The following is a 27,055-nucleotide window of genomic DNA, read 5'->3' as shown; positions in this document are numbered from 1 at the left end:
ACTGGGCGAAAATGTGAGGCTGAAGTAAGCGATAAGTGTACAAAGACGTCTAAGCATGAAACAGTGCTAGGCAGAAAAGGAATCCTAACACAGTACATGCTCAGTTCAGCTAAAGGGTCCTAATAATATAAACACAGAATAAATACCTAGCCAAAAATCATATTACATTAAGAAGACTGGGGATGGGTGCAGTGGTGGTAACTTAGTCCTGCTTTTCAGGAGGAAGAATTGAAAAAAAAAGAAAGAAAAAAAAAAGAAAAAGAATTGGGAGCAATATAGTGAAGTTTCTTATTAGTGACATGAAGGTAAGTACTTATGTGTGGAGATTAAAAAATTGCCAAAGGGAGTAGAGAGACTCCTCCCTTAAAAATCAAGCTATTTGAAAACCCCATAATGTGGATAAAAAGGGATTCCATACTAAATCTGATAAGTCCAGTGACCGAAAATAACCTCACAGGGTGATCTGTTAATAAATGCCTAACTGGGTAGGATTGTTTCATTATATCGTTCTCTCTACTTTAATAATATATTTGAACTTTCCTATTAAGAAGTGAAAAAATAGTCACTAAAATGTTAACTGGCAGTCTGGGTATAGAATTGAAGATGTTTTCTTCTGTTAGCAGAACTACATTCAAATCTCATTCATTACTTGTTGCTTTAAAACAAAGCACTGAGACTAGTTTAACTTACCACCCAACAGGCATTTCCAAGATCAGCAATCTTCACTTGGAGCTTCTCTGCATTCTTTGGCTCGAGGGGATTAACAAGAAAATTCCCAGCAGTAGATTTTCCTATAGACAACAGGCATCATCAATAAGACTGTTCAATGTTAGTAAAACTCTGAAGTAATACACCCAGGCCCCCAAATGGCAACTTACAATAACCTTTCTAAGACAGAAGGAGGATAGCAACACCTTGAGTTTCCAGACTTAAAACCTTTACCTTCTTGGCTGTGCAGCCATTACACAGCCTATAAAATCCAGTTACCTACACACTTACACCTTTAAGGTCACCTGGACACCTGCTGTAGAGCTTCATTAACAAAAACCAGGGCACTTTTAGTTTAGAAATTCATGACTACTTATGCGGACAAGAAGTATTGGGGAAACATGTCTGCATAGGTACCTTTGCTGTCCAGTGGTCCATTACGTTCTTGGTCTTGTTCATCTTCACAAGGTATCTCTGCCCGAATACTTTCTTGAAGTTGGCTGATGTCCTGTTCACTGAGTGTCTGGTCTACATTTGATAAAGACTGAGACAACACAGTATCTGACACCTCAGAGGTTACAGGTGTACCAGAGTCTGTTTCTTGAGATGTGCTGCTGTCTCCATTTTGGGAGCTTAGGAAACTAGTTTCCTGCTTCAAATTTTGAACATCAGCGTCATTAGCATTATGTAGGTCGTCTTTAAGCCTCAGTGTTTCTTTATTACTGTCCTCAGTATAATTAACGATTTCAATTACTCCATTGCAATTAATTTCTGCTGTACCACCCTCTACACCACGTTCCACAAGTGTATGATCCTGGTCAACGGTACTTGACTCTTCTAAGGAACAAACAGACAAAAAAGGATGTATGTGTATGCGTAGGAGTGAAAGAACAGAAAAAATTCTCTATGAGATTAAAATATTTACACATAAAAACACAACCGAACAACTAAAACCTACTTATAGAAGGACAAAGATCTTCCAATCCTTACCCAACTGCTAAATGAAGTCTATGTTGCATTTTCTGAGAAAAGTTAGAAATTACATTCGAATATCACCTGCCTAACATTTATGACAAACTCTGTATTCTTATTCTGTCCTTACTGTATAAGGACACCCCCAAAGATGTGCTGTATGCATGAAATCATTACATATAACAATGATAATGTTAAACTTTGCTATAAAGTAATTTTTGTGACGCTCTATTTATACCAAGTTTTTCTTGGGTCATTTTATTAGGTGGGTTCTCTTTCAAGGGTCTTTCAACAGGACTTTCTGATTCTTCTTGCTTGTTTGGTCTTTTTTGCCCAGGGCCCGACTCTTTCTCCATTTCCTCAATTTCCTGCATTCGCTTCTCTAGTAATTCTGCCTGGCGCTTCTGCTTCTTCTTCAATTTCTTCTTCTTATTCTTTGACATTTTGTCAGCCTGGGCGGAGATTACAAACAGATAAAGCCTTCAGGTGGCTAATCCATTACCTCTAGTTGGAGATAACTGTTAACTTTAATTACTTCCTAATCAAATGTCACTCTTTCCCTGACATTTTTCATTAACTTCAATAAAGTATATACTCTTATCAAATCAAATAAAAACAAAATTAACAACAAATCTTGGTCCTCTGAGCAGGCTATGGGGCTGGTATACTTTCAGACACACTCCAATTTATAGATACCTCACTAGTATCTTGCCAAAGATGCATGGAATTTATTGGAGAAAATTATAAAAGTGCAGGAATATTTCTTCCTTTGTTTTTCAAATTCTAAACAAACTGTCACTGTGCATAACAGAAGAATCCCTGCCCCATAGATCAGAATATAGAAACACCTTATACTTACTGGTTTAGGCTGGGGCGCAGTACTGACTGAAAAGAAAAGAAAACCAAGTAAGAATCCTGGCATTCAGCAAAAATAAACTAATGCTCATATAAGATACCATACCAGAATGAAAAATCTCTCTTGTACAGTTTGTACTGCAGAGACAATTACTTAAGTGACTTTGGTAGAAACTTTTTTCTTTTTTGAAGAAACTATACATATAAAAGTTGACTAACTTAAAATAAGTTTAAATAAATTCTTCAGAGAGCATAAATGCAGAGCCAAGTCCCCATTTCTGATTTCCACAATTAATGTACTAAAATCCCATATGATAGAAAACAATCCCTTCTTCCCTAGCCTGGATTGGCATCTAATTCTTCCCCTAACACTTGTCAGTTTTAAATGAAGAGTGTCATCAAGAGTCATACTAATTTGCTACATAGCATATGGTGGATATTAGTTTAACCTAGGTGAGGGGAAAAAATCTTCAGTTTCCCTTTAAAATTTTTTAAAATTGTGGTAAAAATACAGAAAATTTCCCTCTTAATCAGGAGTATTAACTGTATTCACATTGTTGGGTAAAATTTCTATAACCTTTTCATTTTGGAAAAACACACACAAAACAATTGCTATGCTCATCAAACACTATCCATTTCCCCCTTCTTGAGTTTTCCTTTTTAAAGGAAGCCTATGATACTTCCTTTCAAAGGAAGCCTAATAACTGATACTTTCAATTTGAAGATCAGGAAGTTCCTCAGGCCTGGCCAGTGTAACTCAGTTGGCTGGGCATCATCCGGTGCAAGGAAAGGTTGCTGGTTCAGTTCACATCCCCAGGTTGAGGGCTCAATCCACAGTAGGGTATGCACAGAAGACTGCTGATCAACGTCTCACTCTTTTTTTTTTTTTTAACTTTTTAAATAATTTATTTTTTAGTATATTTTATTGATTTTTAACAGAGAGAAAGGGCGAGAGAGAGAGAGCTAGAAAGGTCGATAAGAGAGAAACATCGACCAGCTGCCTCCTGCACATGCTCCACCGGGGATGTGCCCGCAACCAAGGTACATGCCCTTGACCGGAATCGAACCCGGGACCTTTCAGTCCCCAAGCTGACGCTCTATCCATTGAGCCAAACCGGTTTCGGCAACGTTTCACTCTTGATTGATGTTTCTCTCCCTATCCCTTCTTCCTTCTCTAAAAACTCAATGAAAAAAATCTTTTTTAAAAAGATCCTAAAATATAAACTTTTAAAATTCAAATCTGAACCTCAAATGAAAATAATTATTGTAATCACAGTAGCCAATATTTATTTAGCATAATGCCAACGGCTTTAACATGACACTTAATCCCAATAACTCTTGCATGAAAAAATAACAAAATCAAATGACTCGCCCAAGGTAACCCAGCTGATGATAAAGCCAAGATTCAAAGTCTGTTTGCACCAGTGCTTAAACTCAAAATCTTAATAGGTATTATCATAATCCTGCACAAATCACTGACCCATGAATGAGCATGGTAAGAGGTAAAAACATAAAAAATAGCCATCAAATCGTGAAAAAATATTTTACCTGAAAAAGTTTTTACATATACAGTTGCCATAGGTTTTAACTGTGTGGTTCCACTTACTTGAGGATTTTTTCTCTCTTCCTAATGATTTTCTTAATAACATTTTCTTTTCTCTAACTTACTTTTCTGTAAGAATATAGTACATAAAATATAACATACAAGATATGTGTTAATCAACTGTATGTTATTGGTAAGGCTTCTGGTCAACAGTAGACTATTAGTAGTTAAGTTTTGGGAAAGTCAAAAGTGGTAAGCTGTCAAGAAAATTAAAGAATATATATATATTTATTGATTTCAGAGAGGAAGAGAGAGGGAGAGAAAGGTAGAAACATCCAAGATAAGAGAGAATCATGGATCGGCTGCCTCCTACTGGGGATCAAGCCTGCAACCCGGGCATGAGGCCTGACCAGGAATCGAACCAGTGACCTCCTGGTTCATATTATAGGTTGATGCTCAACTACTGAGCCACACCAGTTGGGCAAGAAATTTTTTTTTTTAGGTGTCCTAAATTAAATAGCAGGCTGGAGGGTGAAAGGAAAAGATGAGAGGTTAATCTCTTTAACGAATGCAGGACAAAACCAACAAAGATTGATAACATTCCTGAATGTATGCTGAAACTTTCAATTAATATTCGGAGAAAACAGCCTCACAGCTGACCACCAAGTGCCACTGAATCCTGCTTATGCATTGCATGATCTTTCCAGACTGTTGCACACAACCAATTTTAAAGAATAAACACTTCTTACTTCGTACCTAGGCATCTATCCCAGAACTAGCCCTTTACCTATAACTAAATTCTTTCAAAACAAGTTTCATCTTTCTTCCCCCAAACTGTTTGTCTAAAAGAGCCATGATCTCAGAAGGGTGGACATGCTGTCTTTGCCATGCTCCAGGACCCAGGCCTATTTCTGGCTAGCATGTGGCTCAATCAACTTTTCCTTTTAGGAAAGCTTTTGGCTATGATTTAACAAAGCAAACTTTTTAATGCATGGGGGTCCATTGCTTAACTCCCTGTTGTTCAAGGCTCAACTGTACAACATATATATACACACACACACACACACAAAATAAACAGACTCTAGTATTCTTCTTCCAATAAGGAAGTAATATCGAGAGTGAAAAAAGTCTTTGGAAAACTGGGACTATTTTGTACACATAAGCACTTATTGTACCTTATTGTTAACTAGAGACCCGGTGCATGAAATTCGCAGTGTGTGTGTGTGTGTGTGTGTGTGTGTGTGTACGCACGCACACACACACACACCCCTCTCCTGCAGCCCAGCCTGAGCCCTCTTGCAGTCCCGGAGCCCTGCAATTGATTGCTCTACAGAGGGAGGCCCCGCCCACCTGCCACAGGCCCCGGCCGGTGGCCTGGGTCTCCCTCTGCAGAATGATCTATCATGGAGCCCCCTAATCCATCGCCCTGCAGAAGGTGGCCTGGGCTCTCCCATGCCCCCCCATGAATTGCCCCGCTGGCCTGGGCCTCCCTTTGCGGGGCAATTGTGGGGTGATGGCACCCCTTGCCCCCACCCCAAATAATTGCACTCGCCTTGGCTCGCCTGTGCCTGTCACAGCGTGGTCGTCCTACTGTTAGCCAATAGGTCAATTTGTATATTACACTTTTATTTTACTATAGATGAATGTGACTTACTTAACTGCCTAATAATAAAATAAAAATAGAAAATTGAATTAACTGCTAATGAGAGCAAAGTCCCCAAAACAAATATACCTGCAGATCCGGAAGGTGGAGGAGCTCCGGACCGCTGCCATTCTGTGGCTTCTGCAGCCAGCCTCCGGATGTACTGCTCGTTCACCGACAACAAGATGTTTTCTGGTTTAATGTCAGTGTGGATGATCCGGCACTTGCTGTGTAAATAATCCAGACCCTGTAACACCTGTGTGGGAACAGAGAAGGAGACTTGCAAACAAATGAAGGAAGAAATCACAATAACTTAAAAAGAATAAAACTATAAAAATGATGTGGTAGCTTTCCACAGAGAATAAGGTATTTTTTAAAGCACAAAGATTAACTGTGAATTAAGAATGAAGGCAAGAGCTTAACTTATTTATAATAAAAAAGTTCTTTCAAGTTTTACAAAGCGAATTCTACTTGGAGATATTTTTAAGTACATTATAAAAACTGAGAAAAAAAATAGTGCATATGCCCTTTAAATATTGAAATGTACTAGTAGGTGGTGAAAGAGATTTAGGTATCTTGTAATTCAAATTCCTTGCTGATGAAGAACTTTTGCTTCCCAGTGTGGAGCTCTTTCCACCAATACATGCTGTAAAAAATTATTTGCCCTTTGATGGATTAATACTTTCTTGGCAGTGAACTACTTTACTGAACACTAAAAGGTATTTATAATACTAGGAGATGCCCACAGACCTGGACAGTGTAGCTCAGTTGGTTGAGCATCATCCCATGCACCAAAAGGCTGCCAGTTTGATTCCCTGTCAGAACACATGCCCAAGGTTGCCAGGTCAATTCCCAGTAGGGGGCGTGCAGGAGGCAGCTGATACATGTTTCTCAGTAGATGTTTCTCTCTCTCTCTAAGAAAAACGACAAAAAAAATCAATAAAAACATTTAAAAAAGTGCCCACGAACAATGTTACATAAGGAGATTGTAATGATTTGACCTGGCAACTCCTTTTTTGTTAATACTCACCTAAGGATATTTTTCCATTGATTTTCAGAAAGAGTGGAAAGGAGGGAGGGAAGAAAGGAAGGAGAGAAAGGGAAAGAGAGAAACATCAATGTGGAGAGACACATCGATCAAGTGACTCCTGCACATGTACAGACCAGGGCCAGAGATCAAACCGAGGTATGTGCCCTTGAATGGAGTCCAACACGGGACCCTTCAGTCCGTGGGCTGATATTTTGTCTACTGAGCCAAACTGGCTAGGGCGACATAGCAATTCTTTATTTATTACCATAGAATTAGTATTTGTAACCAGAATTTCTGAATAAGGGCTCCAAATTTCCAAAAACCAGGAACTGCACACAGATTCCACTCTAATAATTATTATAGAAATTTTTTGTTGTTGTTAATCCTCACCCAAGGATATTTTCCCATTGATTTTAGAGAATGGAAGGGGATGGGAGAGACAGATAGAGAAAAACATTGATTGATTGTCTCCTGCAGACACTCCAACCAGGACTGAGGATTGAGCCGGCAACCAAGGTGCATGCCCTTGACTGACTAGAATCCAGGACCCTTTAGTCTGTGGACTGACGCTCTATCCACTGAGCCAACTGGCCAGGGCTATGGAAAATGAACTGGGGAGAAATGGTTTTGATAAAATGTTTAATAACAGAATAAATATAGTGAACCCTATGGATTGAATAAAACAATGTTAGCAATTTAAAAAGCCTACTTTTAAAAATAAAACCTCTATTGGAAATAGGAAACTCCTGACACTTTAAGAACATTAAAAAAAAAAAAAATCACCACATAGAAAACACTAAGATACATACTTGCTGAATGATTTTTTTGACACAAGGCAGCGGAAGCCCTTGATAATTGGACTTGATGATCCACTTCAGCAGATGATGCCCCAAAACTTCAAACACCATGCAGATATCTAGAAGTTTATTAAGGAGGAAAAATGCATTCCAAGCCAATGAAATGTTTCTGTGTTATTCTTGCAGTATAAAAGATAAAAGAGCTTGACAAAAAAATAAATAAATATAACCATCAATATTCTGAAACTCCAAAGGTTAATCAATGCTTTAGTTACTGAAAATACCCAAGAAATGGAAAATTCCAGGTCCACTTATCAACTATATATATATTTTCTTTACCTAGAAGATAAAGTACCAAGACTTAACCCCTAAAATGCAAAAGTCAATATTTTAAATATCATAGGAAACTGACTTGCTTTATGCTCTGTAGTTTACAAATCTAGTCTCAGTTCCAGTGCCACCATGTTTTCTGTGTGTGTGAGCATCCTCATCATTGACACACAGAAGGAATACTGTCAGCTTGGTTGTATGCAGAGCACTGCAGTGATTTTAGTAGCAGGATGTTATCTTTTATCTCTAGAAGTTTCTACAAAATTTGGAAAATCAAAAACACACATATGTGATAATGACGTAGTGCCCAAACTTTGTTTTAATTTTCCACTAAAGAAAACACTGGTTCCTTGAAGGGATGGCCAAATCCAGGATGAACCTGGACCATCTTGCTATGTGAACAGGAAAAATGTCAAGAATGAACAAATCAGGAGAAACCAAGATAGCGGCATAGATAAATATCTGAAATTGCTGCCTCACACGACCACTTCAAAACTACAATTAAAAGACAAAACGGACATCATCCAAAACCACAGGAAGGCTGGCTGAGAGGAAATTCTACAACTAGAAAAAAAGAGAAAAGCACACTGAGACTCAGAGGAGGTGCGGAAGTAAAGTGCAGAGGTACGGAGGCACGAGAGCGGAAAGGGCCAGCAAATGAGGACGTGGCTATCTTTCTCAATCAGGAGGAAGACACAAGCTCCCGACTGCTCTGAACTCCAATTCCAGGTGAGACTCTGGGGACCCAGACTCATATGGGGAGAAACTGGACTGTCTGCATTGGGTGGAACTCGAGGGTGGCTTTCTTTCAGAGGTGCTTACAGCAATTACCGGGGGACACTAAGATATGGGGGCTTCTTAAGGCAGGGCTGAGGATCAGCCAATGCTGTTTACTCTGCCCTGTGGATTACCTGAGACCCCACCTCACCCAAGCTGTGTGCAAAGGCTTTTGCATATGAATGGCCCGGCCCTTTGCAATCTAAAATTACCTAATATACTGCAGCTGGGTCAGAGAGACCCAGAACATCCAAAACAGGGCCCAAGGCCCCACAGCAGCTGTGCACCTCCAATTCCCAAACAAAAAAGACGAATCTGCAGATCTCTCCATAGATCCTACTGAGTGGCCTAAGGCAGAGGCTAAATTAGCACCTCCTTAGAAATCCAAGAGCCAGTGTAACCAGTGGTTGGAGTGGGACCATCCAGATTACAACTCCTCAGATCCATAGGGGGCAGACTCAGTGAGCACCAAAGCCGCACTGAAGCAAGTCTTGCCCAACAGAGTGTCTCCAGCACAGAAGTTCTCCCATTTTAAACACAACTGATCCTCACAGCCAATTGGCCTGGAGGTCAATTCCTCCCAATGATACCAACAACAATCAAAGACTAACTACAACAAGATTGTGCACACAGCCCACAAAGGGGTGCACCAATAGAGTCCACCTCACATAACTGGGGAGGATGAGCTACTGGGCCCGATAGGACACCTAGCACAAAAGCCACTCTATCAACTCAGGAAAGCAGCCAAAATGCAGAAATAAAGAAATAGGTCACAAATGACAGAAATGGGGGAAAGCAAACTATTGGATATAGAATTCAAACCCAGGTTATAAAGTTTTTCAAGAATTTTATAGAAATGCTGATAAATTTAGTGAGACCCTCAAGGTTATGAAAAAGGACTAATTAGAAATTAAGCATACACTGTCTGAAATAAAGAATAATATACAGAGATCTAACAGCAGACTAGAGGACCCCAAAAATTAAGTCAAAGATTTGAAATACAAAGAAGCAAGAATCACCCAACCAGAAAAGCAAAAAGCAAAAAGAATTCAAATATATGAAGATAGTGTAAGGAACCTCTGGGACAACTTCAAGCATACCAATATCCAAATTATGGGGGTGCTAGAAGAAGAGAGCAAGATACTGAAAACCTATTTGAAAAAATGACAGAAAACTTCCCCCACCTGGTGAAAGAAATAGACATACCGTTTCCCCAAAAATAAGACAGTGTCTTATATTAATTTTTTCTCCCAAAGTTGTGCTAGGTCTTATTTTCAGGGATGTTTTATCTTTCCATGTGCTAGGTCTTATTTTTCAGGGAAACATGGTAGAAGTCCAGGAAGCACAGAGAAACCCAAACAAAAGGAATCCAAAGAGGACCACACCAAGACGCATCATAATTAAAATGCCAAGGGCATACCTATGGATGAGGACAATGGGGGGTGAGGAAAGGGCAGAGGGTGGGGTGGGAACTTAGTGGAGGGGGGAAAAAATGAGGAACTTTTGTAATAATATGAACAATAAAGATTCATTTAAAAAATATATAAATAAAATGCCAAGGGCAAAAAATAGAGAGAATCTTAAAAGCAACAAGATAAAAACAGTTACAATAGTTACCTACAAGGGAGTACCCATACGATTATTGGCTGATTTCTCAATAGAAACTATATAGGCCAGAAGGGAGTGGCAAGAAATATTCAAAGTGATGAACAGCAAGAACCTACAATCAATGATAGCAAAGCTATCATTTAGAATTGAAGGTCAGCCAAAACCGTTTGGCTCAGTGGATAGAGTATTGGCCTGCGGACTGAAGGGTCCTGGGTTCGATTCCGGTCAAGGACATGTACCTTGGTTGCGGGCACATCTCCAGTAGGGGGTGTGCAAGCAGCAGCTAATCAATGATTCTCTCTCATTGATGTTTCTAACTCTCTATTTCCTCTCTCTTCCTCTCTGTGAAAAATCAATACAAATCTATTAAAAAAAAAAAAAAAAAGAATTGAAGGTTAGATAAAGAGCTTCACAGATAAGAAAAAGCTAAAGGAGTTCATCATCACCAAACCATGATTATATGAAATGCTGAAGGGTATTCTTTAAGAAGACAATGAATAAGAAAAAGGTATATATAAAAATTATGAACAACAAAGTGACAACAAATACGTATCTACAACTAGTGAATTTAAAAATCAAGTGAACAAAAAAATCTGATGAACACAATAAACTGGTGAATGTAACAGAATCAGAGGCATAGAAAGGGAGTGGATTTAAAATTCTTAGGGGGAGAAGGGTGTAGGGGTGCGGGAAGAGACTGGACAAAAATCGTACACCTATGGATGAGGACAGTGGGGGGAAGATGGTTTAAGGGCAGAGGGTGGGGTGGGAACCGGGTAAAGGGGAGCTATGGTGGGTAAAAGAGGAACTGCAATAATCTGAACAATAAAGATTTATTTTTAAAAAACTGAAGAAAAAAAAAGAATAAACAAATCAGCTTGAAGAAGATATCATTAAGCAAAGTTGAGAATATCTTAATGAGTGAAGTTATGAATTTATAAAAACAGAATGAGTCCAAATGGATACTATAATAAGTGTATATTGGGAGACAGGAAATATCTCTTTTAGAGAAAAAGTCAAGTAATAAACATACAAAATATGACAGAAATAGAAAGCCACCATTTTACAATGATTGTAATAACTGATTCAGGTAAGAATCAATGAATACTAAAATTACTGAATGAAAAACTGTTGGGAAATCTGAAACAATATCACCTTAAAGATTGCTTATTAATTATAAAAGGAAAAAGGTACTTTTAACCAGGGAAATCTGGAAAACACTGCCATAACCTACTGAGCACACTTATCACCGTCAATGATGAAGCACAAGTTCCCATCATTGCCCTCTGAGAAGAACAAAACATCGTCCACTAGTGTACGCCTGACAAAAATGACTTAACCTCAATTTAACTATGAGGAAACAATTAGACAAATTCAAATTAAGGGACAAAACACTGGCCTGGATTCTTTGGAAAAATAAATTAAAAAGTTAATTTAGAAGTATTCTAAATTAAAGATTAAAGGGACATGACTACCTCAGAGAAACAGAATTCAAAATTGCAATAAGATACCATTCAAACTCACCAGAATGACTATAAAAAAAGATTAACATAACCAAATGTGAGAATATGGAACAATTAAAACTCTCATATTAAGTTAGTAGAAATGCAAAACAGTACTATAACTTTGGAAAACTGGTTGGAGTTAAATGTATAACTAGAAACTTCTGTTTTAGCCAAGGTGGAGTAACAGGAACTGGATTTACCCCCTTGCTTGAAATGACAACACAAAAACAGACAAAATACATAAAATAACAGATTTTCAGACCCTGGACATCAGGCAATGAAGTCAGTGATCTCTGAGAGAAGGTAAGTAAATAAGCTGAAGTCTACGGTTGTTCCATCTTACTGCCTCCAGATTTTTCCAGGCAGACCTCTTAAGGTAAACATATGGAGCTGAGTCTTGAGAGACTAAGGCAGCTATAGTCCAGAGAACAAGATACCAGAGGAGAGAGTTGCAGAAAAAGTGAAGCCTGGAGATTGCAGAGGGATCCCCTCAAATATTTAGCAGTGCATTAATCAGAATAGATAGATGAGGAAACTACTAAAGGCAGACAGGAAACACCTGGAAGGATGAGAGGAAATAGTGCCCAGCATTCCCTGGGGCACCAACAGAGTGTGCTCTCATTAAAAAGACTAGAATAATTCAGTCATACTCATGGGCCAGAAATGAAACCTCACATATGTGGCCAATTAATTTATGACAGAATAGACAAGATTATACAATGGAGAAAGGAAAGTTTCCAATACATGGTGTTGGGAAAACTGGACAGCCACATGCAAAGACCAATGAACACAAAATCAACTTAAAATAATTGAAACCTTACTTTAAGACCTAAAACCATAAAACTCCTAGAAGAAAATATAGGGGATACCTCTTTGACATTGGTCTCGGCAAAGATTTTTTTGGATTTGACATCAAAAGCAAAGGCAACAAAAGCAAAAATGAACACATGGGACTATATCTAACTAAAAATCTGCACATCGAAGGAAACCATCAACTAAATGCAAAAACGACCAATGGAAGGGAAGAAAATATTTGCAAACCAGTATCAGATAAGAGGACAATATCTAAAATATATAAGCAAGTTGTCCTGGCTGGGTAGCTCAGTTGCTTTAAGCATCATTCCTATATGCCAAGGTTGCAGGCTCAATCACTGTCAGAGCACATACAAGAATCAACCAATTTGAATACATAAATAAGTGGAAAAACAAATGGATGTTTCTCTCTCTCTCTCAACAAAATATATAAACAAATTATATAACTCAATAGAAAAGAAACCAATCCAATTAAAAAATGAGCAGAGGGTCTGAACAGAAAAATTTTCAGATGAAAAAATGATGGCCAACAGGTACAATAATAAGGGAAATGCAAATCCAAAACACAATGAGACATTACCACACACTGTTATTATGAAAGAGATAAGTGCTGATGAGCATATGAAGCAAAGAGAACTCTTGTGCACTGTTGATGCAGCCACTATGGAAAATAACATGGAATTTCTTCAAAAAATTAAAAATAGAATTACCATATGATCTAGAAATTACATTTCTGATATTTATCTGAAGGAAAGGAAAACACCATGCCAGAGGTATCTGGAAGCCCATGTCATTGCAGCATTATTTACAACAGCCAAGACACGGTAAGCTAAATGTTCACTGATGAACTGGATGAGTGGATAAAGAAGAGGTGGTACATATACACAATGGAATATTATTCAGCCATAAAAAAGAAGGAAATCTTGCCATTTGTGACAACATGAACAGGCCTTGAGGGCAATATGCTAAGTGGAAAGTGTCAGGCAGAGAGACAAATACTAGATTTCAATCATATATGGAATCTAAAAAACAAAAACTCCCCAAATTTATAGATAAGAAGAACTGATTGATTGTTGCCAGAGGTGAGGGTAGAGGAAATGAGTGAAGGTGGTCAAAAGGTACGAACTTCTAGTTATAAGATGATACTGTTCTGCATATTATCATTATATTGTATATCCAAAACTAATATAGTATTAAATATCATAGTCCAAGACTAAACACTGCTCTGGATCCATCTAACAAGTCATAAAAGTAAAATCTGAAAAAGATCAAACTATTTCCAAGTAAAATAATTGCTTCCCAGAACAAAGCTCAAGATTTATAGGAATAAAAAGTATTTGACAGACCCAGCCAGTTTGGCTCAATGGATAGTGTGTCAGCTTGCAGACTGAAGGGTCATGGGTTCGATTACAGCCAAGGAAATATGCCCAGGTTGTGGGCTCAATCCCTAATAGGGAGCGAGCAGGAGGCAACTGATCAATGGTTCTCTCTCATCATTGATGTTTTTATCTCTCCCTCTCCCTCCCTCTCTGAAATAAAAATACATTAAAAAATAAATAAATAAAAAGCTCTAACTGGTTTGGCTCAGTAGATAGAGCGTTGGCCTGTGTATTCAAAGGTCCAAGGTTCAATTCTGGTCACATACCCAGTGGGGAGAGTGCAGGAGGCAGCTGGAAGAAAAAAAAAAAAAAAAAAAAAAAAAAAAAAAAAAAAAAAAAAATATATATATATATATATATATATATATATATATATATATATATATATATATATTTAAATAAAGAAAAAGAAAGAGGCTCTTTTGATTCCGGTCAAGGGCATGTACAATGGTTGCAGGCACATGCCCAGTGGTGGGTGTGCAGGAGGCAGCTGATCGATGTTTCTCATCGATGTTTCTACCTCTATCCCTCTCCCTTCCTCTCTGTAAAAAAAAAATCAATAAAATATATTTTTAAAAATTTAGGTAAAAAAAATAAAAAATAAAAATAAAAATCACAATGTCTCAAAGATTACCAGGCAGCAAACTGACCCAAAACTGTAACAGAAATCATGATTAATAGACAAGAACTTTAAAAAAATGATAACTATATTCTATATATTGAAAAGTGCAGAAATCCTATGTAATAAGAGCAATATGCAAATTGACCATACCTCCACTACACCCACAAGACATGCCTACCAGCCAATTAGAAATAGTATGCAAATTAACACCAACCAAGATGGCTGCGCCACAGAGAGCAGGAGGGAGGCTTGGGTTTCTCTGGCAATGGAAGAAGCCAAGCTTTCCGCCTGCCCTAGCCAGTGCAGCCTCCACTCCAGGCTACAAAGTTTCAATTGTAGAAGGTAAATAAATTCCAGATACCAGGGCCTCTGCTTGGGTCGCCAAAGAGCGTGGCTCATCTGCAAACCACCACATGCCCCTGGATCAGGCCGCCCCACGCCCCAAGGGAACCCCACCCTGATCCGAAACACCCTTCAGGGCAAACCAGCTGGCCCCCACCAGGCCTCTATCCTATCTACAATAATAAGAGTAATATGCAGATTGACCGTCACTCCAATACACAATATGGCTATGCCCATGTGGTCAAAGATCTTGTCCTTATGTGGACACAAGATAGCCAGCAGGGGAGGGCAGCTGGGAGGGAGCAGGCCTTAAGGGAGGGCAGTTGTGGGTCATCAACCCTACAGGGGAGGACAGTTAGGGGTGACCAGGCCAGCAGAGGAGGGAAGCTGGGAGCAAACAGGCTGGCAGGAGAGCAGTTAGACATCAATCATGCTGGCATGGGAGTGGTTAGGGGGTGATCAGGCTGGCAGGCAGAAGTGGTTAGGTGCAATCAGGAAGGCAGGCAGGCGAGCAGTTGGGAGCCAGCAGTCCTGGATTGTGAGGAATGTCCAACTGCCCATTTAGGCCCGGGCAGTCGGACATCCATCGAGGGCGTCCCAGATCAGAGAGGGTGCAGGTTTGGCTGAGGGACTCCCCTACTCCCCCCCCAACCCCCCACGAATTTCATGCATCAGGCCTCTAGCAGAAGATATAAAAGGGAGACCCAAATAGAACTTTTGAGATGAAAGCATGCTGGATGGAATAAATGGCAGATAAGGCACTGCCGAATAAGATTAGTAAACTTGAAGGCATAGCAAAAGAAACTACTATGCAAAGTGAAAAACAGAAAAAAATACAAACCAAGCAACACCCACAGCGTAAGCTGCAGGGGTAACTTGAAGTGACCCCCTCACCTCCCCTGCCCCCCCCAAAAAAGGGAAGGACAACAAATGAAGGTTTTGCTATTTACAACAGATAAAAAAACAACAACAACAACAACAAAAAAAAACCTATAAAAGTAACAGCAGTGATCAACCCAGTATCAAAATACACTCCTAGTGCTGAGATTCTATTTGCCATTTCCCACTATAAAAGGAGTTGGGCTTAGAAAAATGGGTGGTTCCAGATTTGGACAAGAAATGTACAAAATAAATCTGAAACATCTTGATGTGACAAATTATAAAAAACCGTCAAGGTATTATGTGAATTCTGATTCAAATAAGAAAAAGAAAAAATGAGACATGTAGAGAGACTGAAACATTCACTGATACCGGATTACAAATAAATTGGTCCCAATTTATTAAATAATATTTTTTATTGATTTCAGATATGAAGGGGGAGAGAGAGAGAGATAGAAACATCAAGAGAGAATGATTGATCGGCTGCCTCCTGCATGCAGCCTCCTACTGGGGATTGAGCCCACAACCCATACACATGCCCTGACTGGAAATCAAACTGTGACCTAGTTCATGGGTCAATGCCCAATTATTTTTAGGTATAATAATTGTGTTAAAGTTGTATTTTAAGAGACCTTGTCTTTTGGACATACCGGTATATTCTAAAAACAATTATGGATGAAAGAATATATCTAATATTGGTCACAAAATTATCAGGAGGTAGAGATTTTGCCAACCACTGACTAGATTAAATGTTACCATGTAATTGGAAGCTGTGAGGATGAGGCAATTGTGGCATATTATATGCAAACAGGTAAAGAGTAGTATATGACAGTGGTGGGCAAATTCATTAGTCAACAGAGAGGCAAACCGTGGCTTGTGAGCTGAAGTTTGCCGACTATTGTTCTAGACAAAAAAGAAAAAAATCAACAAGGAAGCAGTGGCCCTAAATGACAAACTCTGGTAAAACTCTGCTATGAAGCTATCTGGGTCTGGGCTTTTGTTTGTTGGGAGATCACATGGATTTATTGACATTTACTGAACATTTCACCATAAAGCTGCAGAACATACATGCTTCTCAAGAGCACAAAGGACATTTTCAAAGATAAACCACATGTTAGGACACAAACTAAATCTATCAAAGTTTACAAAGACTGAAATCATATCAAGCATCTTCTTGTATCACAATGGCATGATACTAAACATCAACTACAATAAAAATACCCCAAAACATTCAAACACATGGAAGCTAAAAAGCATGTTATTAAATAATGACTGGGTTACCAATGAGATCAAATAAGAAATAAAAAAACTTCCTGGAAACAAATGAAAATGAACACCAAACAACCCAAAGTCTATAGGACACAACCAAAGAGGTATTGGGAGGGAAGTTAGAAGCCTATCTGAAGAAACAAAAAATTTCTAAAAAACTATTTAAACTTACAACTTAGAGTTAGAAAAAGAACAATAGAAAACCACAAAGTAGAAGGGAGAAAATAATAAAGTTCAGAGTGGAAATAAATGACAGAGAGACTAAAGAAACAATTATAGAGATCAACGAATCTCTATAAAGAGCTGTTTGTTTTTTTTAAAGATAAACAAGATTAACGAACCTTTAGCAAGACTCATAAAAAAACAGAGAGGACCCAAATAAATAAAATGCAAGAGGCGAAGTAACAACAGAAATACAGAGGTTCGTAAATAAGTAAATAAATAAAAACCTGTAAAAACTATATGCAAACAAGCTGGACAACCTGGATGAAATGGACAAATTTCTATAAAAATATGATTTTCTAAAACTCAGTCAGGAAGAATCAGAAAACCTTAATAGGTGATAACAACCAATGACACTGAAGCAATTTAATAAAAAGAACTCCCAACCCATCCAGTGTGGCTCATCCCATGCACTATGAGATTGCCACTTTGATTTCTGGTCAGGGCACGTGCCTGCATTGCAGGCTCAGTCCCCAGTGGGCAGCATGCAGGAGGCAGCCAATCCGTAATTCTCGCACATTAATGTTTCTATCTCTTTTTCTCCTTTCCTCTCTCTATAAAAAAGAAACAAAAATCAATAAAACTCCACAAAAAACTCTCCATAATTAAAAACCCCCACAAAAACTCCCACCAAACAATAGTCCAGGCCCAGTTGGCTTCATAGCAGAGTTCTACCAAATATTCAAAGAACACCTGTCCTCATCAAACTATTCCAAAAAATCCAAGAGGAAGGAACACATTAAATCTTTTTATGAGGCAAGAATTATCCTAATTCCAAAACCAGATAAAGACGACACTATAAAGAGAGAGAATTACAGCCCAATATCCCTGATATTCCTGATGAACAAACATAGATGCTAAAATCCTCAACAAAATATTAGCAAATCGGATCCAGCAATATATGAAAACAAGCATACACCATGACCAAGTAGGATTTACTCCAGGGATACAAGACTGACACAATATTCACAAATCAATAAGTGTGATACATCACATAAGCAAATTAAAAGACAAATATCACATGATCATATCAATAGAACAGAAAAAAACTCCACAGAATCAAACACACATTAAAAAAAATAATTAAAAAAATTTTTATTTCAGAGAGAAGACAGGAAAGGGAGAGAAAAAACAACAACAACACATCAATGATGAAAGAGAATCACTGATCAGCTGCCTCCTGCATGCCCCTCACTGAGCCTGCAATTGAGCCTGCAATCTGGGCATGTGCCCTGAACTCTTGCTTCATAGTTTGAAGTTCATCTACTGAGCCATACCAGCTTGGCCCAACACACATATTTTGATAAAAACTCTCTACAAAGTGGGAATAGAGGGATCATACTTCAACACAATAAAGGCCACATATGACAAACCTATAGTCAATATCATACTCAATGGGCAAAGACTACAAGCATTTCCCTTAAGAACAGGAACAAGGCAGGGTTGCTTGCTTTCACCATTCTTCTTCACACTAGTGCCCTGCACGGATTCATGCACATTGAAAGGAAATCAGAAGAAATATTTTAGTATTACTATTCGCCCTTTCTCTATAATAGAAGTGTCAACCAAATTCACAATTGACAATGACAGATTGAAATACACGTGTGCAATTGGCGCCTGCAAGAGCTTTGTGTGTGTATATATATATATATATATATATAGATATACATAAACTTGCTTAGACCTGTTTTCTATTTTTAATTTTATTAAATTATTGTGTACATATTCTAACATTGCCCCCGACTCCCATACATACCCTCCCTCCCCAGAGTTTTGTGTCCATTGGTTGTACTTATATGCATGTATACAAGTCCTTTGGTTGATCTCTTATCTCCCCCAGATCTTCCTCCCCTCCCTGCTGTAATTTGACAGTCTGCTTGTTGCTTTACTGTCTCTATATCTATCTTTTGGTTCATCAGTTTATAATGTTCTTTATTATCCATAAATGAGTGAGGTCATGTGGTATTTCTCTTTCATTGATTGGCTTATTTCATTCAGCATGATGTTCTCCAATTCTATCCAGGTTGCTGCAAATGATGAGAATTCCTTCTTTTTTATGGCAGCATAGTATTCCATTTGTGTAGATGTACCATGGTTTTTGATCCAATCATCTGCTGACAGGCACCTAGGCTGTTTCCAGATTCTAGCTATTGTAGATTGTGCTGCTATGAACATAGGGGTACATATATCCTTTCTGACTGGTGTTTCTAGTTTCTTGGGATATATTCTTAGGAGTGGGATTACTGGGTCAAATGGGAGTTCCATTTTCAGTTTTTTGAGGAAACTCCACACTGTTCTCCACAGTGGTTGCACCAGTCTGCATTCCCACCAGCAGTGCACGAGGGTTCCTTTTTCTCCACAACCTCGCCAACACTTGTCATTTGTTGATTTGTTGATGTTGGCTATTCTGACAGATGTGAGATGGTACCGCATTGTTGTTTTGATTTGCATCTCTCTGATAATTACTGACTTTGAGCATGTTTTCATGTGCCTTCCGTCTTCTTTTGAAAATATTCTATTTAGGTCCAGTGCCCATTTTTTAAATTGGATCATTCATTTTCCTTTTATTTAGTTGTATAAGCTGTTTTCTAATTTAGCTAAACTTTTTCCAGCCTAGTGAAGCACTCCAACTTTCCTTCAGGTAATTGTCAACAACACAGCAGTAAATATCACCATGAAGTAGATTATTATTGTAAATCAACCTGAGAGAAATAAGTGTAAAATATTTAACTGTAGCAATGTTGGACTATATTCTGCACAGTGAGAAAACCTTAAATTATTTTTAAGGTCCACCATTTCTCAATTCTTTTCGGTTGGATCAAGTGTCTAAACTTTCTAAATCTCTGTTTTCTGGCTAATGTAAAGAAAATAGGATTCTACCGATTCTCCTATCTACCTACACCCAAAAATCAATGGCATTTTTACACACCAATAATGAACTCTCAGAAACTAAAAAAAAAACAATGTCATTTACCATTTCAACAAAAATAATAAGATACTTAGGAATAAATGTTACAGGGAGGTAAAAGATCTGTCCTTGAAAAACTACAAAATGTTGATAAAAGAGATAGAAGTAGATATAAACAAGGGGAAGAATATACCATAGTCATGGATTGGTAGAATTAACATAATGAAAATGTCTATACTACCCAAAGCAATCTATAGATTAAGTGAAATCCCTATTAAAACACCAATGGCATATTTCATAGATCTATAACAAATACTCCAAAAATTTATATGGAATAAAAAAAGAACCCAAATAGCTGCATCAATTTTGAGAAAGAATAACAAAGTTAGAGGGATCATAGTACAGGTTTCATCAAACTATACCACAAAGCTACTGTAATCTAAATAGCCTGGTACTGGCACAAGAACAAGCATATAAATCAATAGAACAGATCAGAAAAATCCAGAAATCAACTCAAGCCATTACACTCAATATTTGACAAAGGAGCCAAAACCAGTTGGCTCAGTGAATAGAGCGTCGGTCTGCGGACTGAGGGTCCCAGGTTCAATTCCAGACAAGGGCATGTACATTGGTTGCGGGCACATCCCTAGTAGGGGATGTGCAGGAGGCAGCTGGTCGATGTTTCTCTCTCATCAATGTTTCTAGTTTTCTATCCCTCTCCCTTCCTATCTGTGGAAAATCAATAAAATATAATTTATACACACACACACACACACACACACACACACACACACACACATATTTGCCAAAGGAGGCAAGAGCATACAATGGAGTAAAGACCGTCTCTTTTTGCATTGGACAGGTAAATGCCAAAAAATGAAACTATATCATTAACTTACAACATACACAAGAACTCAAAATGGCTAACAGACTTAAATCTAAGTTGTAAAACCACAGGCAGCACAATATCAGACACCTCACATAGCATTTTCTATGGAGAGGGCAAAAGAAAGAAAAAATAAATAGGACTATCTCAAACTAAAACGCTTCGGTAACCAGCATCAAAATAAAAAGGGAATTCATTGTATGGGAGAGCATATTTGCCAATGAAACACCTGGTAAGGAGTTAATTTCCAAAATTCATAAAGTATTCATACAACTCAACAAAAGACAAATAATTCAATTAAAAAATGAACAAGGGACCTAAATAGACATTTCTCTATACAAATGGCCAAGAGACATGACAATGTTACTAATCATCAGAGATGCAAATTACTAGTAAAATGACAATGAGGTACCACCTCACACAGGCCAGAATGGTTATTATCAATAAATCAACAGCCCTAACCAGTTTGGCTCAGTGGATAGAGAGCTGGCCTGTGAACTGGAAGGTCCCAAGTTTGAGTCCGGTCAAGGGCATGTACCTTGGTTGCGGGCACATCCCCGTGGAAAGTGTGAAGGAGGGAGCTGATCAATGTTTCTAACTCTCTATAGCTCTCCCTTCCTCTCTGTAAAAAAAAATCAATAAAATATATTTAAAACAAATAAAATAAATAAACCAGCAAGTGCTGGTGAGGATGTGGAGAAAAAGGAACCCTAGTACACTGTTGGTGGGAATACAGACTGGTACAACCACTATGGAAAACAGTATAGAGTTTCTTTAAAAAAAATTAAAAATGGAACTGCCCTTTGACCCAGTAATCCCACTTCTAAGAATATATTCGAAGAATCCGAAGCATCAATCAGAAAGAATATATGAACCTCTATGTTCATAGCAGTGTTATATACAACTAGAGGCATGGTGCACTAATTCATGCATCAGTGGGGTCCCTTGACCTGGCCTGCAGGATCAGGCAGAAACTGGCTCTCTGACATCCCCCATGGGCTCCTAGATTGCAAGAGGGCTCAGGCCAGCAAAGGGACCCCACCGGTGGATGACAGGAGCCGAGGAGGGATGTAGGAGGGCGCCAGGGTGTGCCTGGCCCACCTCACTCAGTCCCCAATTGGCTGGACCCCAGCAGCAAGGTAACCTACCAGTTGGAGCATCTGCCCCTTTGTGGTCAGTACACATCACAGCAATTGGTTGAGCGGCCTTAGCATATCATTAGCATATTACATTTTGATTGAACAGACCAGGCACCTAGCATATTAGGCTTTTGTTATATAGGATAGCTAAGATCTGGAAACAGCCCAAGTGTCCATCAGTAACTGAGTGGATAAAGAATTTGTGATACAATTACACAATGGAATACTATGCAGTTATAAAAAAGAAGAACCTCTTACCCTTTGAAACAATATGAAGGGACCTGGAGAGTATTGTGCTAAGAGAAATAAGCCAGTCAGAGACAGACAAATATCACATGATTTCACTTACATGTGGAATCTAACGAACAACATAAACTAACCAACAAAATAGACTCAAGAGATAGAAGCATGCAACAGACTGATAATTCTCAGAGGAGAGCCTGTGAAGAAATTAACTAAAGAATTTATATGCATATATACATAACCCATGGATACAGACAATAGTATGGTAAAGGCCTGGTGAGGGTGCTGGAGTGGGAAGGTAGGGGTTTAAAGGGGTAAAGAGGAAGACACAGGTAATCCTTTCAACAATAGATACAGATATAGAAAATGCAGGGAACAGAATTTAAAAAAAAATATATATATATTTTATTGATTTTTTACAGAGAGATGGATAGAAACAGAGAGAGTTAGAGACATCAATGAGAGAGAATCATTGATCAGCTGCCTCTTGCACACCCCCCACTGGGGATGTGCCCACAACCAAGGTACATGCCCTTGACTGGAATCGAACCTGGGACCTTTCAGTCCACAGGCCGACGATCTATCCACTGAGCCAAACCGGTTTCGGCGGGAACAGAATTTTTATTTGCTTACCGTATTTTTCGGACCATAAGACGCACCGGACCATAAGACACACCAGTTTTTAGAGAAGGGAAATGAAGAAAAAAAGATTCTGAAACAAATAGTGTCCTAAAATATTTTATGTGCATTAAAACCCAACATCACAGTCATAAACACATGTAATCAACCCTGTAAAGTAAACAGCAGCATTTAGAACCATTTTAGAGCCGGGCAAGCACACAGAGACCACACAGAGCCGGGCAAGTAAAAAAACTTTTTTTTAAAAGTATATGTGTAGGCTATATTTGGACCATAAGACGCAGGGACTTTTCCCCCCCACTTCTGGGGGATAAAAGTGCGTCTTATGGTTCGAAAAATATGGTATATTCTTAGTTTTCAATCTTAACTTTTATTTATTGAAAGCAGCACTGCAATTTGGCAACAATGTTGTTTTAATTTGAAGGAGTGATATGAAACTGACCAAATACTTGGTAGCTTAGAAAACAAAAATAATTGGATAAAATATCAAAAAGATATATGAAAAAACATTTTTGAGGAAGGTGGTGTAAAGGAAAACAAAAGAATATTAAATGAGGTAAGAGCCACATTTAGTGTGCATTCTGAACAAGAGGAGCTAGCAAAATACGTACTAGGGGGAAAAAAGTATCCTAAAGATATAGATCACATAGATGGCCAAAAATGATACTCACTGGCTAGTGTCCATATTATGTACAGACCAGCTGTTCCTTCTTAGTCATTCCTCTCACTACCCACAGAAGTAGAATGAACCAATTGATACTGAAGTCTACATAACTAACTTTCTAGCTCAGGACTCTTTATATTTCAACTAGAGGCCTGGTGCACAAATTTGGCATGGGTGGGGTCTCTGCCTGGCTGGCGATCAGGGCTAATGGGGGAAGGGTTGCCAGCTGGCCAGGAGGGAGGAACCGTGGAAGCTTGGCTCTGGGTGTGCATTGACCACTGGGGGGGGGAAAGGGGGCAGCTCCTGGGATAAGGGTCTTCTCCTGATGGTCAACATGCATCATAGCAACCAGCTGACCAGTTGCTTAGGCTTTTATATAAATAGAATACATAGATATGAGAAAGGCTACTACTCCAGGGAAAAAAGCAGTATACAAAAAGAAAGGCAGATGTATAATTTCATGAAATATGTCTGCGCAGTGAAAAGAGATGAGGGGCAGGAGACCAACCCATTAATCCTTTACTCAATGCTCTGAGTTTTATCCTTTTCAATCTTTAGCAGCAGATAATCAGTAGCCAAGAAAGCCAAGTAGGAGGAAGTGCAGAGGGAAATGGCTAAGGACAAAGAAAGAAATGAATAAAATAGGGACTAAAGGAATAGAAGCTACAGAGAAACCACCTGGTAAGTTTTGAAAATACCTTGGAATTTGAAATTCAAATCAGTATACTAAGATATTTCAATAATTTTCAAAAAGTCTTCTAGCTTTGGGACAAATAAAGTCAATCAGCATAACTAAGGAGAGAATATTATTAGAATATGTCCATAGTTTTATTTGTAACATTCCCAAATTAGTAGAGAAATCTGGTACAATATCAAATAATAAGGAAACAATTAATGGCCATCATGAGATCCTGTGTATGTTTTTATTTCTTGGTTAGCCTTCCTACTAATTTGAAAACACACATACACAGTAAGCCAACTAAAAAGTGACCACAATGGACCCAACTACTGTTTTAAAATGGGATGATTCTTACAAAGGGAGCAGGAATGTAATTTTTACTCAAAGAAATAACTCACAACTAACTACAGAATGACAGATAAAATATTTTCACATCACCTGTTCTCTCTGCTTTCTCATCTTTTTTTTTTTTGCATCTCTGTTCAAACCTCTTACCATCGTTCACATGAAACTACAGAGCCATACGTAGTCTGTCTCCTTAAAAAAAGATCATCGCTTGCAATTAAGAATGTTAAGAGAAGTTGAACATTTAGGGGAAAGAGAATGATATATAAAATGTCTTTTCTTTACATTTTTAAGTAGCTTATGAATAGGCAGTTTTAGATTCTCCAATCCGAGACACTATCATTCTGAAAAAATCTGATAGACCTTTATTAACAAAGCTGTTACAACTTTTCAATTAGTTCACTGCATGTCACTCTGAAATTAACTCTTAAAGAAAATCAGCTGAGCTTCCTCCCAACTATAAAGTTCTAAGAATCCAGAAAAAATCATAAAACAAGTCAGTTTTTTTCACTGATAGTATGTGAACAATCACATGTTTAGATTCTAAACATTAAACTACACTCACAACCTCTTCAATGTTTACCCAGAATTTATCATGAAAAATTACTTTCATTAAAATTTCTGAACTGATAAAAATCATAGGACCTCCTCTTAATAATACAAGGCTATTTTCTAAAAAGGTTATTTTCACTTTGGCTTAATTGGGCTGAAAAAGGGGAAAGCCTAAAATAATACCCTGAAATATCCTAATATATAGAGACAGATATGTGGTCAGAAATATATAATAAAAGAAAGTAATTTTATTTTAGTTTGCCTTCAGAAAAGAGACCAATGCTATTTATACAAATCTGGTTCCTTTTTGGGGATAAAGTTAATTTATGATTTATTTTTCAATAGTTTTTAAAAAGGATACGTGTTCCGTTAACTCCTGATATTTTAAAGTCATCTAGCAGTTGAACAACCATTTCTTTATTTGGATCATTAGGGTCTGAATTTCGCACCTATATGGGGAAGACAGTATTTAGTAATACAGGAAAGCACTGAAATAAGCCAAATGGCTACCTGCAGCAAATAAAACAAAAGATTAAGCACTCCAAGAAACAGCAAATTTATGAGAAAAAACATTAAAATTTTAATAGCTAAAATAAAGAACTTAATTCACAAAAGGAAATGCATCCAAAAAAAGTTATTACACTAAATCAACCATTTTTCTACTCGAAGTACAATTCCTAAATTAACTGTTGGTCACCAGGCTCCGAGCAATTAAGCTTTGGCAGGATGAATCTACCGCAGCACAAACCACATCGTTTATTCAAGTTGATGTTTTTGTTCAAAGAAAAACTTTCTGAATGAAGGAAGCAATACAGTAAGTTACTTTTGGGTACAAACCTCCTCCTTTTGTCACAGATTGATTCTTTGAAAAGTACTTCCTGGTCTAACATCGTCATCTTAGAAATGAAACATTTAAAGTTCAGAATAAGAAAATGATGAGTTGGAGCATATGATACAGCTGATCCTAAGACCTAAGTTTTCTAACTCTGACTTTAAGCTCCTTCTACTACATTGAAATTTTCTAATAAAACAGAAAGCAAATTTTTGCTAAATGTACTTGTTTCCAAGAGTAAAGGAATTAATACAATGTTTATTTTTTATAATATCTAAAAACCTAAAAATAGGTATTTAATTATTAGCAGAACTTTCCTTTTAACCATAGTAGGAAAGAAAAACATTCTTGTGCTGACACATAAAACATGTTCAATAAACATTTTTATTTGAAAGATTTTTTCGATGTGAATGGGGGCATGAGAGCATATTCCATCAGTTCCCTTCGACATGCACAGAATGTATAAATATTGTTGTCTTCCTCTACTTCTTTAAAGATACTGAAACTTCATAGTAAATATTAGCCATGCTAAAGAATTACACTTTGTATGACTTAATTCAATAAAACTTTATTTAATACTTCACAGTTCACATATGCTCTAATAATACTCACTGATTTCAGCAACCGGATTTCATCTAATGCTGTTTCAGTATAATGTTCAGCACTTTTAACTACTTTCATGGCTACAAACTTCTTTCCCCTGAGAAACAGACAGACAGTTAGGACTAAATGTCCTCCCTTACTTTAGGAAGCTAAGATTTCTATATAATGGGAGGCAGTGACAAAAATACAAATATTGATTTCACTGTTACCTTGTACTCAAATACAGAGATCATTTGTACCCAGCAATTAACTGGCCAGGTTTAATTTATAGA

At 37.9% G+C, this 27,055-nt stretch overlaps 1 protein-coding gene across 5 annotated transcripts in view; it reads right to left on the bottom strand.

The window, feature by feature from the left end:
- The window catches only part of SRPK1 (SRSF protein kinase 1), a 71,049-nt gene that overhangs the window by 19,823 nt on the left and 24,171 nt on the right, over positions 1-27,055 (bottom strand). For all 5 annotated transcript variants that reach the window (XR_004983574.2, XM_045573348.1, XM_036413186.2 and 2 more), the window contains exons 5-12: positions 26,793-26,880; positions 25,710-25,797; positions 7,560-7,666; positions 5,811-5,976; positions 2,540-2,565; positions 1,919-2,132; positions 1,126-1,545; positions 691-791 (exon numbers count right to left, since the gene is read on the bottom strand). Coding sequence is in view for 4 of the 5 variants with exons in the window: in XM_045573348.1 (XP_045429304.1) it covers positions 691-791; positions 1,126-1,545; positions 1,919-2,132; positions 2,540-2,565; positions 5,811-5,976; positions 7,560-7,666; positions 25,710-25,797; positions 26,793-26,880 (1,210 nt within the window). In the remaining variant the exon portion in view is untranslated. The remainder of the gene's footprint in view (positions 1-690; positions 792-1,125; positions 1,546-1,918; positions 2,133-2,539; positions 2,566-5,810; positions 5,977-7,559; positions 7,667-25,709; positions 25,798-26,792; positions 26,881-27,055) is intronic.

Source organism: Pipistrellus kuhlii, unplaced genomic scaffold (assembly GCF_014108245.1).
Source record: "Pipistrellus kuhlii isolate mPipKuh1 unplaced genomic scaffold, mPipKuh1.p scaffold_m20_p_5, whole genome shotgun sequence".
Taxonomy (NCBI): domain Eukaryota; kingdom Metazoa; phylum Chordata; class Mammalia; order Chiroptera; family Vespertilionidae; genus Pipistrellus; species Pipistrellus kuhlii.
The sequence above is the reverse complement of the archived record's forward strand: the minus strand, read 5'-3'. Positions and strand labels throughout refer to the sequence as shown.